This window comes from Selaginella moellendorffii, unplaced genomic scaffold (genome assembly GCF_000143415.4).
Source record: "Selaginella moellendorffii unplaced genomic scaffold, v1.0 SELMOscaffold_50, whole genome shotgun sequence".
In the NCBI taxonomy this organism is placed as follows: domain Eukaryota; kingdom Viridiplantae; phylum Streptophyta; class Lycopodiopsida; order Selaginellales; family Selaginellaceae; genus Selaginella; species Selaginella moellendorffii.
The window spans coordinates 674,896-686,850 of NW_003314311.1; the positions used below are offsets into that span (position 1 = coordinate 674,896).

The 11,955-nt window shown below is 50.7% G+C and overlaps 3 protein-coding genes across 7 annotated transcripts; all 3 read right to left on the reverse strand.

Annotated features, from left to right (window-relative positions):
* Positions 1–1,028: 1,028 nt before the first annotated feature.
* Positions 1,029–2,200, reverse strand: LOC9633877 (lon protease 2). The gene is made up of 2 exons (XM_002981716.2): positions 2,137–2,200; positions 1,029–2,067 (listed from the first exon to the last, which is right to left on the reverse strand). Exon 2 carries the CDS (start codon positions 1,978–1,980, stop codon positions 1,078–1,080), a length of 903 nt encoding a protein of 300 aa, XP_002981762.2. The 5' UTR covers positions 1,981–2,067; positions 2,137–2,200; the 3' UTR covers positions 1,029–1,077.
* A 127-nt stretch (positions 2,201–2,327) lies between these two features.
* On the reverse strand, positions 2,328–6,103 carry LOC9633878 (probable auxin efflux carrier component 1b). 3 transcript variants are annotated; one of them, XM_002981717.2, is made up of 8 exons: positions 6,002–6,103; positions 5,027–5,925; positions 3,375–4,951; positions 3,025–3,280; positions 2,851–2,936; positions 2,639–2,796; positions 2,483–2,559; positions 2,328–2,416 (listed from the first exon to the last, which is right to left on the reverse strand). In XM_002981717.2, exons 3-8 carry the CDS (start codon positions 4,636–4,638, stop codon positions 2,350–2,352), a joined length of 1,908 nt encoding a protein of 635 aa, XP_002981763.2. In that variant the 5' UTR covers positions 4,639–4,951; positions 5,027–5,925; positions 6,002–6,103; the 3' UTR covers positions 2,328–2,349. The 3 variants fall into 3 exon arrangements, with proteins under 3 accessions (XP_002981763.2, XP_024542505.1, XP_024542503.1); XM_024686737.1 differs by having other exon boundaries at positions 5,027–5,160; positions 6,002–6,072; XM_024686735.1 differs by having other exon boundaries at positions 5,027–5,859; positions 6,002–6,072.
* A 1,004-nt stretch (positions 6,104–7,107) lies between these two features.
* On the reverse strand, positions 7,108–11,940 carry LOC9633879. 3 transcript variants are annotated; one of them, XR_002993763.1, is made up of 12 exons: positions 11,896–11,940; positions 11,506–11,803; positions 9,472–11,438; positions 8,707–9,405; positions 8,580–8,660; positions 8,365–8,517; positions 8,152–8,315; positions 7,951–8,098; positions 7,767–7,889; positions 7,612–7,699; positions 7,317–7,558; positions 7,108–7,235 (listed from the first exon to the last, which is right to left on the reverse strand). XR_002993763.1 is itself a non-coding variant. In XM_002981718.2 (11 exons), the coding sequence occupies exons 2-11, from the start codon at positions 11,777–11,779 to the stop codon at positions 7,389–7,391; spliced, it is 3,867 nt and encodes a 1,288-aa protein (XP_002981764.2). In that variant the 5' UTR covers positions 11,780–11,803; positions 11,896–11,940; the 3' UTR covers positions 7,260–7,388. The 3 variants fall into 3 exon arrangements, 2 of the variants coding, with proteins under 2 accessions (XP_002981764.2, XP_024542386.1); XM_002981718.2 differs by lacking the exon at positions 7,108–7,235 and having other exon boundaries at positions 7,260–7,558; XM_024686618.1 differs by lacking the exons at positions 7,108–7,235; positions 7,317–7,558; positions 7,612–7,699; positions 7,767–7,889 and having other exon boundaries at positions 7,981–8,105.
* Between the last annotated feature and the right edge of the window lie 15 nt (positions 11,941–11,955).

Sequence of the window (11,955 nt, forward strand, 5' to 3'; positions counted from 1 at the left end):
GTGCCTGACATCGTTCCGGCCTCTACAAGCCCCCAGCAAGGACTTCCACTCGACACCATCCGCCGCAGACAATGCCGGATCCCACAGACATAGCTCATATATCCTGCAGCTTACTCCGCTGCCAGACCACCTTGGGGAACGGTGCCGATAGCCAGACGTGCATTCAGGACGGCAAGTGCTTGTTCCCGGCTCACTTTCTGCACACCCTCGCACAGCTTCTCAACGTCCCAAAAAGCACTCTCCGCCAACCAGCTTACAAGCAGCCACAGATCTTCAGCTTCACACTTTGGCACTGCATACCTTTCCCGACAGACTGCATCCAGGACCCGAGACTTCTGCCTGTCTTGAAGAATAACGCGGCTGTCACGCCCTCGACCCCTCCACATCTTGCAGTGCTGCTCCAAGGCAACAAGCCATATCCCCTGCATGCCTTTTGACCTTCAGGGCAGTTCTTTTCCACCAAGCTTGCAAAGTGTGGGAGCATGGAGAGAGCTCGTCGAAGATAGAGTTTCGAAACGTTGTGTCGTGCAAGCCTCCCACTCCTCCGCAGAATGCCATCACCCCTAACTTGGAAGTTGCAGTAGAAAACGAACACGCCCTCTTGCTTTAGCTCAGTAACACTCCCCTTGACTGGACAATCAGAAAGCCGTTCATATACTTCGGCTTTGTCTGAGGTGCTCTGAATGGAGCTTTCGTACTCCTTCGTCGAATTGGTGCAAAAGGTGGTCCAAGGTTGGCAACTCCTTCGTACTTCACACTCCAGGCAGAGTTGAGGCCGATCATTGCGTCCCATTTAGAAGTGTCTCCACATTCAGCAACAGAATGTGGAAAGCTCTCCAGTCGCATTGCGTCATTCTCCTGAAATTTCCTCTTTTTCTCTCAAAGAAGGTAGTTACCTTCTTTGATCAAGTTTTTGCTTGTGTTAGGGCTATTTATTGCATATGGTTGCATCTCTTGAAACTTTCACTTTTTGTTAAATTGCCATAATTCAGCATATTAGAACAACATTTTTACCTAAACACTAACCCTAAGCCTTGAATTCAAATTTAATTAGAGAGAAAAATAGAGAGAAAGCAGTTAGTCCGACTGAGACGAGAACACGTCCTTGACAGCCGAGGCCGCAGTGAGGTAATTGAGCGTGTTCCTCAGCGTCTCCTTCTCCCTCTTCAACCGCAGCCCCGTGTCCTCCAGCTCCAGCAACGCCTGCTGCTCCAGCGGCGCCCCCTCGAACGTACTCCCCACCCAGAAACTAAACGGCGTCGGGAACAAGTTCTTGCGCAGGTCCTCCGGCGTCTCCTTGTCGCCCTTCTTGTTCATCCTGTTCGACAGCCGGATCACGTCCTTCATGTACGCCTCCACCTCGCTTGCCAGCTTCTCCAGATCCTCCTCCTCCTCCCCATCCTCCTTCAAACGCTGCGGAGGCTTGTCCTCGATCCACTCCACCTCCGCCACCAAGTACGGCGACGTTCTCACCACGCTCGCCACCCGGAACCTCTCCTGGCCCTTGCAAATGAGGAAGAAGCGATCGTCCACCAGCCTCTCGTGCTTGATCACCTCGCCCACGCAGCCGATCTCCGCCAGCCCCGTCGATCGATCCGTGAACACCACCCCGAAGCGCAGATCCGTCTGGAGCAGCGTGTGCATCATGATCCGGTAGCGGAACTCGAAGATCTGGAGCGGGAGGATGGCGCCCGGGAAGAGGACCAGCGGGAGTGGGAAGAGAGGGAGCTCGACTGGACTGGGACTTCGATCATTCTCTGGCGATGGCGATGGCGATGGCTTGGAGGAGGCGTTGCATCTGTGAGGCCTGGACGAGGGAGCGCATTTGGATCGGCGGAGAGGAGGACTGAGAGAGGAGATCTTTCTGGATGCGGCCCTGGATTTCTGCCCTAGGAGATGCCCGGGAGAATCCGGGCTCCTGGAGAGAGCGAGAGGATTGGACGATGGAGCGGGAGCTAGAATCGCCGGCATTGGCAACATCGCGGCCACGATCGTGGATATTTCGGCTAGACGAGGCTCATCGAGGCGCAGGCGATGGCGATGGGACTGACGGCGCTGCTGCTGCTGCTGCTGACACAAACCCCGGATTTCGACCTTGCCGCCATGGCGCTGGATGGATTGGAGCCGACGACGTACCTGATCGATGCCGCCGACGATCGAGCGCCTTGGAGCCGCCCTGGCCCTCGCCGCGTGTTCTTCGCCCGGAAAGATTCATTGTGGTGAGGGGCGCCGCCGACGTGGCGCAATGTGAGACACGCCTGGGGAATGCATCGCTGACCTACACGTGGACGGCCCGGATGAGCTTAAATCGTCCTAATAGATGCACGTAAAATCTGGCAACTGTATCAACTATAATCCCAGAAGCACGTAATAGAGCAGTGTGATAGGAAGCGATACGAGCATACCAAAGATGACTCTGATAAAAATTGCAAGCACGAGTTAGCTCGTAAGCAAATAAAGCAAAGCAAAGCAAAAGACTTACGCAGTGCTCAGGACGTCTGGATGCACATTGTACTCTTTAGCAAAAACGAAAGGGACAATACCTTGCGGCAAGGCAGCCTGATAGAACACGAAATGGAAAGAAAAGAAACAATCCTTTTGTGAGAAACGAAAGAAAGAAGAAACAAAGTATTCTTGCCTGGACAATCGACGCTCTCAAATCCATATTGCGAAGCCCCGCTGCGATTGAAGTAGCCGACATGATCGCGGGGCTGGTCACAAACCTGATAACCATTCCGATTATCGTCATCGACGTCCCGCACGCGAGTAGCTTTGGTTGCAAAGCCATGAACAATCCTAGGATTTGCTCATCGAGTTTGTCAAAGAAAAACAGAAGAAGAAGAAACTCACCCAAGCTAAACATGGCCATTCCAAGCCCGGCGTCCGATAGAATCGTGATGGAGCCTTCGATAATCTTTGGCATGCGGAGGTTCCATCTGAGTTGCAAAAAACAGTGTGAGTTGGAGAGGTGTAGCTTTCACTTCGAGAAAAGAAAAAGAAAGAAAAGAGAGAAAAGAATCTTACCGGAAGGAAATGAGTGCCCACGTCAAGCCCAGTAAGCTCGAGTACGTGTTTGGATTCCGAACAAGCTTCCTCCACACCATGTCCAGGATGAGCTTCGTCATCACAGCTGTAGACGGCATGTCCGGATCGTCTGGCAGCTTTGCAGCAGCATCCTTTGATGGTAGAAAAGTTTTGATCCATGGCCTGTTCCTTTCCGCTGGAGTCTGAACAGCAGCAGCAGCACTTCCATCCGGTCTTGTCACTGCTTCTTCGGGAACTAATAACAGAGAAAGAGAGACAGAGAGTATGAGCACAAAACAAAGAAAAACGAGTTTGACAATCAAACAACCAATCAAACCAACTGGACATACCTTCCAGCGTTGTTTCGTGTGACATGAGAACTTTCTCGTCCTTCCGCCACAAGAGCTTCGCCGGAGCAGCCACCGACGCTGGCGACCTCGGCGACGTACTCGCACTCCACACGAACATCTGGAGCTCTTTCGCATCGTAGTCCAAGTTGGAGGACGCGCCCTCCTCGTTGTTGTCCTTCTTGGTGATCTGCACCGCCGTCTGCGAGAAGCCCTGGTTGCAAACCAAGTGCCGGAAGTGGTCGTCAAAGTTTGGAGTTCCTCGGCCGCCGCCACCTCCAGTTCGGTACATGTCCAGCGGGAAGATATGATCGTCCCTGACCGAGATGACGGCCTCCCGAGGAGTGTGTACGTTGGACGACTGATTCGACGACTGGAAGACCGAGTCGAGCTCCTGGAGACGAAACGGACTGCCACTCCGGCTGCCGGACGTCATCAGATAGAAATCACTCCGGTCGCTGCTGCGATGGAAGCTGTGCCCCGGAGTCAAGACGCTCGAGGAGTGCACCGAGTATATCTCCGCGTTGCTCAGGTCCGAGGCTCCGGGAGTGCTGGCCTTGGAAGAAAACGCCGTGCTCGTCATCGCCGCCGGAGGAAAGAACGGATTTTTCGTCGCAGGAGCAGTGCGAATTGGTGGTGGCGAGCGCTTGAGCTGGACGTAAATCTTGCCATCTTCTCCCACGGAGGCCTCGGTGGTCAGGCCTTCCTTGAAGCTGAGAGAAACCACGTCCGGATCGGCCTTGACGGAGGCGATGGCAGCGGCGGGCTTTGGAAACTTTTGCGCGACGAGGATCTTTGCGCTGCGGTACTCGAACAGGACGAGGAGGAGCGTGTACCAGACAATGCACTGGAGGACGACGGCTTGGACGACGAGCCTGGAGGGGTCGCCACCATACATGGCGTTGAGCAGCGGGATTCCCATCACCAGCGTGTTCGGAAGCGTCGCCAGCATGAAGAGAGTGATCATCCACTCGAGGCTGCCGCGGCGCGAGTATCTCGTCCAGGCTCCCAGGACCGCCAGGACGATGATCTTCTGGAGAGCGTCGGCGAGGACGAACTTGAGGCTCATGTCGTAAGGATTGTTGTGAGCGATGATCTGGAAGGAGAGGAGCGGCACCGCGAAGATGGCGACGAAGCGGTTGATGCCGGAGCACTGGTCAGGCGTGAGGATTCCCCACCACCTCACGGAGGCGTAGGCGAGGAGCATGGCGACGTAGAGTGGAACCATTGCCGCCATGACCGTGTAGAACTCCGCCGGACTTATCATCTTGTCGCCGAGAGAGAACTTTGCGAGAAACTTGATGGATGATCTCCTCTTCTTCGCCGAGAAAGAACTTTGATGGATGCTCTTCTTCTTCTTCTTTCGTTACTGGACGAGACTGAATTTTCCTGGCAGCGCAGCGCGATCCATAGATTGGACTGGAATAAATCCCCGAAGAAATATGAAAGTCACACGCGTGACGGAAACCCGATGAGATAGCGCTGGTGCCAAGTATCGAGGAAAGATTGTCGTCCCATGCTATATAAAAATCAGCGTTTCTTCTTTGCGTTATCAGTTACGCTGCATTGCGTCTCGCAGCCTGAAAGAATTCCATTAGCTCATTCGTTTGAAATTGAAAATCTGAATGCAGGCGAAAGAGAAATTTTGAGTTTACCCGACGACGAGGAGCAAGAGCACGATGCCCGGAACGAAATTTTTTCTAGATGTGATGTTGGCGAAAGTCACGCTTTGTTCAACCTCCATTGATGGATTACTTGACAAGCAAGCGGCAGCAGCACAGTAGCTTTCCTGTCATTGAGAGGCGAAAGAATGGAAATCATTGGCAATCTGCAACGAGATCTCTCTGCTTTTATCTCGTTTTTTTTTTTCTCTCTTTTTCGCTTCGAGAAGACCGCGAATCCGATATGGGATTGTTCCGCAATTGATGTTTTTGTAAGGAAAGAAGGTATGCGAACGAAAGCAAGGAAAAACAAAGGACAACAATGAATAAAACGAAACAAAACTCGGCAGAAAAGCGAGGGAGAGACTCAAATTTCCCTCCGACGACACGCAAACCGTGCGACGAAGGACCTCCAATTCTCGTCACCGGCAAGACGGTGGAATAATGCGACTTTCTCCGGACCAAGAAACAAAACCAGCGAAGAAAAGCAGACTGGAAGAGAGGGAGACGAGCAAAAAGGAAAAGCGTCCTCTGAACCTTCAGGGCAGTGCACAAAGAACTTGCCACTGAATCTATCCAATAAATACACAGAACAGGAAGGTAGACAAAGCTACAGAGAAAAAGAGCAAAGAAACATCGATAGACAATAATTTGATGAGAAACCAGAAAGCCCAAAAAAAAACTCTGCTGGAACTGGAACTTCAAACAGAAGAAAATAAATTTAAAAACACTGTATTTAAGAACAACAACTCGAGACAATGACAAACAAAGAAAGGGAAGTGTGGCCTCTTTTCCGAGCCGAGAAGCCAGATGCCTTTCCTGTGGCACTGTACGCACACGTAGCAAATGTGGCAGCGGCAGAGTAATATTAAACACTACTCCTAGTACCAATTCTGATGCGATGCGATGCAGAGAGGAACAAAGAAATAAAAAGGAGACAGCTAAGAAAGAGAGATGCCAAATTTTTACCTCACAGCACGCAAGATCCGATCCTTCATTCGACTGTTCCTGCGCCGCGCAGCGATCGTCGTCCTCCTCCTCCGCCATACCGCAGAGTTCAAGAGCCCTAAAACCCCAAACCCTAAAGTGTAAAAGGAATATTCCTGTTTAAATCAAGCAAATGTTTGATTTGAGTGGCATTGTCAAAGAGGTTGCATCACCAGCAAGCAGGGGCTAGATTGTTCAATCTCAGTCTCCATGTGTAAAGCCATGTGCAGCTGCAGCTGCTGGCCACCTTCACTTCAGAAATGTTGACCCACCAAATCTTTCACTTCTTGAATTCAACCTGCAACTCCTTCTTTGCAAAGCCCAGCAGCATCAAATGCCTATTGCACCACTAGTACCAAACATTGGCATGGAACCAAGAGAAAGCACACACACAGCAAGAATTGCCAGCTCAACTACTAGAAGCTGGGCAAGCACCACTCACTTTTCTGTCTGCCTTGCTATTGACATACATTCCACTTTAAATAAAATAGAGTGCATGGAGCAGGACAAAGCCATGTAGATTGGTAAGTGTCAATGCCTGACAGTTAAGTAGACATGTTTCACACTAGACACAACACAGGAGGCACGCTCCATCAGAATAGCTTAGGGCCCAGTATCAGCAACCTCGAATAAAATAAAAACGAAATAACGAAATAAATAAATAAATATAAGAAATGAAGTGTTATTCCTCGTATTTGGCGTTTCGCATTTGGCACTTGGCAGCTTTGCTTCCGAGCCAAAGCATTTTAAAAAAATATACTAGAAATTTAAAGAAAAAGGAAACGAAGACGTTTGGATCCAATCAACCCTGTGATCGTCTTTGTCTGTCAGCCCTGTCTGTCCCTCGGTGCGCTTTGTCAACAAACTAGCCAGCTTGGTCTTCTTCTTCTTCGTCTTCTTCTCCTTCGTTTTCTTTCTTTTCTCCTCGACAGCCATTGTTCGTCCTGATGGTGTGCTAGATTTGATTTGATTGATCGATTGCTGCTTTGCTTCCAGCCGGCCATCACCAAAGAAAAGCGCAAACCAGCCTCTCTAGCTAGCTTCTCTTTCTCTTTTGCCAAAAGTCATTCTCTCCTAGTAGACAAAGAGGCGAGCATTAGAAATATATATACATCTATATACAAACCAATGGACGTAGAGAAAGGCTAGCATATACAAGGCATATCCAAAAATAAAAAACAAAAAACAAAAAATGAATCGGTGGTCGCTCTTTTCTCTGTAAAAACAAAGAAACAGCAAACACACAAACGTAATAAGAGATTTGCCATATAAACACCACAAATCAACTTGTGCTCACCTGTCACAGTTGAATAAAACTGTAACACACGGCTTCTTTAACAGCTCTCTTTCTTTTCCTACGTGTTCTTCGTCAAGATCGGGGTTGTAGCGACGAACTCATCGACCTGAGCTCGCTGGCAATCTCGGCAAACGATGGCCTCGCCGAGGGATCGGCGTCCCAGCAGCGTTCCATCAGAGACCTCCACGCTGGCTCACACCAATTTGGAATCGGTGGACGAAGCGTGTTGCTAACAATGCCACCTGGTTTTGACACGAAAAGCTTCAAGATGAAACGATCTCGAAAAACATCTCACCTATGATCGCTCCGTAGTGCATGTTTGCATAAGGCTCCTCTCCGGTGAGAAGCTCCCACATAACTATCCCGAATGAGAAAACATCCACCTGATATACCAAAACACATCGCCGCTATAAAACCGAAAGAAGGATTCTGGGTGCCGAAGTCACTTACTCTCTCACTGACCATACAACTCGAGGTGCTCAAGAGCTCAGGAGCCATCCACGGCAATGTTCCTCGGACGCCACCAGACACCATTGTCTGGCGCTTAACTTTCGACAGTCCCAGATCTCCAACCTGGAAACGTGCACAGTCACTCACTACAAAGCGAAAGAACGAGAGACGAAGATATCATTACCTTGCACACTGGCCGATGTGGATCCCTCATGTTGACCAGCAAATTCTCGCACTTCAGGTCGAAATGAACGATGTTCTTTCCGTGTAGATACTCCATCCCAAAAGCAGCGTCTGTTGCTATCAACAGTCGCTTCCGACGATCAATGGTTCTGAAATCTGGCAAGTTAGCCGATACAGTCCATCCTCTTTTGAGTTCACGTACCTGTCTTTCTTCTGAAGCACTTGCTTCAACGATCCATTTACCATATACTCTGTGACGGTTGCCAGCGTTCCGCCAGGGCCATCGGGAACCACGCCGTAGAAAGCCACAACATTCGGATGGTGGAGCTTACTCAGCGTGCCCGCCTCTCTCCAGAAATCAAGTATCTGGAAGAAGGTTGTTCAGTTTGGAACGTTTTAATGGGAGGATACATACCAGACGATCTCGTTCCACCGGCCTTCCTTCGAAACAGCTCGCTTTTATACGCTTAATCGCGACATCTGTTCCCCTCCACTTTCCATGGTAGACTGTACCATATGTTCCAGATCCGAGCTCTCGGATTTCCTCGAGATCGGAGTTTTTTATTATCTAATCATAACATCAAAAGCATGTTAGCCGAGTCAACGACAAGAAGAAATAAACAAAATTACCTGCAAGCCACGAGATTTCGCTTCCTGTTCCGCAGCTAACGAGATATCACCTGGAGGAGGAGAGTCATGGCTGGCTTCAGCCTGAAAAGACAGGTTAGCTAAAGAGGATATAAAAACAAGAGACCACCTTATCATGAGCTTCAACGCTAGTATGCTCTCTACATGCCTCGTTTTCGGTAATAGGCTCCTCGTCACGGCAAAGAACTTTGTCCCAGTTCTGCACAGTCAACGTTGGTTGTGGCACCAGATCCAATTCCTGGACAGGTTCAATCTCCTTCTGAACTGGAAAATTTGACGACGTTGCCGGAAACTCGTAGTTGGACCTCAACACTGACGAAACCATGTCTTCCGCCAGATGACCAGTTTCCGACATCATGTGAGAAAGCTTGCGGGATGCGTCGTCATCAATTTCACTCTTCACAGCACTTGCTTCGAGGTCCCCAGCCCCAATGCTCCGATTCCACTGAGATATGGTATCGAAAATGGGAAGACTAACAGAAGGAGCACAACTGTAAGCTGCGGATGCCTGCTGACTCTGAGCTGCTGAACCAACCTGGCTGACTAGACCTGTAAGATTATTATTGCTGGAAGGCCTAGCGATGTTTACTCTCGCGCTAGAGCCCGTATCAGTGAGGAGATCCGGTGTCTCGTCTTCGGTCATCCATCTGCTGCCAAATCCTGTCTCGGAAGTATTTATCCCTGACGTCGATGACCGGTTCAATGGCTGGGAGTCCATAAATTTTGGAGGAACCTGACTAGAGGGCCCAATGCCACTTCCGTGCACCACAAAAGGCAGCGAGTTCGTAACAGCTTGGCGGAGCTCAGGCTGCAGGAAAAAGAAAATATATAAATGTAAGCTTCAAAAGAGAAGAACACGAGGCGAGTGGTTTACCTCGATGAGTGGTTTTTGATTCCTAAGCCCCGAGTCTTCTGCTTCCAAGTTTCTCTCTTGCCAGTCGACGACCTCTGGTTGATGGCCATGAAGCGAAAGTTGCTCCATTTGCACCAGATGGTCTTGGTAATCAAATCTGGGATTCAAGTGCGGAGATGTTTTAACTTGGCGCCTTGGCTCGCCACCTCTTTGACCATTGTCCGGATAATAGAAAGAATTTTCCTGATATCCTGGACCGTATAGGCCCATAGGTTGCCTGGGTAGCATCTCTGGTCCTTGCTTCTTGTCGAACATAAGAGCCATAGCCACTTGATCCGATGGAAACCGCTCATGATGTAGAAACGGCAACGGTTCATCAAGGTGATGATCACGATAGCGAGGTGGCGACGATGAAAGCCTGTAGCCCCGACCGGATTCTTCGTGTGTATGAGGCCTCCTTCCATATTGATGGTCGACGGGATTTCCAGGATACGGCCTATGCACACTCAACTGCGGATGGAGTCTGCCATCACGGTACGCTAGTCGAGGTGAAGATGGCGACGATCCAATCTGATATGGAGCTGAGTGAGCTCCCATCCCGCCACCATCTCCGTGATTAGAGTTTCTCTGGTACAGATGACCAGGACAATAGTCCTCGTGCTGGATAAAGTCGTGGCCTTGATAATCGTCCGGAAGCTGGTGGCGGTGGTATGCTTCAGCTCTGTACACGGGATCCTTGAGATACACCACCGGCTGCGCTTGTTGGTGCTGAAGCATATGTGGGAATCCACTGTCGGAGTGCTGAAACTCTGGCCTCCTGTAATCCTGGTTGCTATCGAGAGGGTGTTGACGATGTGGCTGCGGCGGCTGCACGACGAACCTTGGCCTCGGCTCCATAAAAAGGTCGTGAGGTAGCAAGTCCTGCTGCTGCTGCTGCTGGCTGTCATCAAGTTGCTGCTCCTGAAGCCTTGAAAGCTTCCCATGAGAGCCAACCCGAGGCATCTTCGTCTCGTGAGGATAGCCACGTAGAATCCGGTCATGATCATGCGTCACCTCCGCTCGAGAATTTGGATAGTAGTGATCCAAGTCGAAGTGGCCTACGTCCGTGTTTAAGTTCCCAAAGTGCTGCTGCTGGCTATCATCAAGTTGCTGCTCCTGAAGCCTTGAAAGCTTCCCATGAGAGCCAACCCGAGGCATCTTCGTCTCGTGAGGATAGCCACGTAGAATCCGGTCATGATCATGCGTCACCTCCGCTCGAGGATTTGGATAGTAGTGATCCAAGTCGAAGTGGCCTACGTCCGTGTTTAAATTCCCAAAGTGCTGCTGCTGTCCTTCCGATGCAAACATCCCGTAAGCATGACCCCCAAGATTCCTGGCATACGGCTGCTGTGGGACTAAAGCTGGCGACGACGACGCCGAGTTAAAGGCCCCCTGTAGCTTCTTAGCGAGTAACTGCTCTTCGAGGGTGGCGTCTAAAGCAACAAGATTCTCAGCGCTGGGACGAGCACTAATGCCACCGCCACTGACCCCACTCTCGGATTTCCTCGACCCCGTTTCCAGCAACCCGTTGACAGCCTCCACGTACCACTGCTCGGACTTTCTCGGGTCCAAAGGATCGATCGAGAGGCTCTCACCATCAGCAACCGAGAAGAGAAACACCCTGAGCCGCTGCAAGCCATCGTTGTCCTCGAGCCGGTCATACTCCTCCATCATGTTTTGCAAGTCCTCGTCGGTAGAGACCGATATCAATGCGTCCAGATCCTCGTTGGGCAACTGGTACTTAAGTGACAGATCCTCCCCGTAGTGCTTCTTCATCTTGAGCATGAGCTCCGCGTAGCTCACGTCCCTCTTGAGGCTCACAATTCGCGTCTCGCCACCAACGTACCGGAGCTTTCCATCGGATGGACGTGGAAGAATTCGCCCACCAAAGCTACACATGAGCTTCACGCGTGAAGGCGAGGCCTCTTCTCTCGATCGATTCTGGCCGCCTGGAAGAACGAAGCGAGGGATAAGCGAGAGAAAACATTTCGCCATCCAGTATCGAGATATTTATACCTGAGTCGTAATCCAGGCGTCCCATGGCCGGGGATCCAATCATTCCCTGGTCCGTCCCGGATTCATCGTCCTCAATTGGGGGCAAGCTGTCGATCGAGGACAGAGATCCGCCATCGGGGAAGCACTGCCATGTCTGCACGGATCTCCCGCTGTGAAATCCCTCCTCGATATTGGGGCCGAGCTTGTGCTGCTGCTCCATTCCAGCTGAAATCGCAGAAATTCCAGTGCCGCGCCGGTAATTTCCAAGGACATTATCATCAGACACAAGCATCATCGGTCGAGGATGGATCTTCTCATGCTGGAAGCACACAACACAAGCATTGGATCATCGCCGAGGCCACGCGAGAGAGGAAAGAGATCGCGAGATCCGGGGAGGAGAGAGCGACATACCTTTGGAATTGGCAAAAAACCCTAGTCAAATTCCAAGAGCCCTAATGCACTCACTCCACT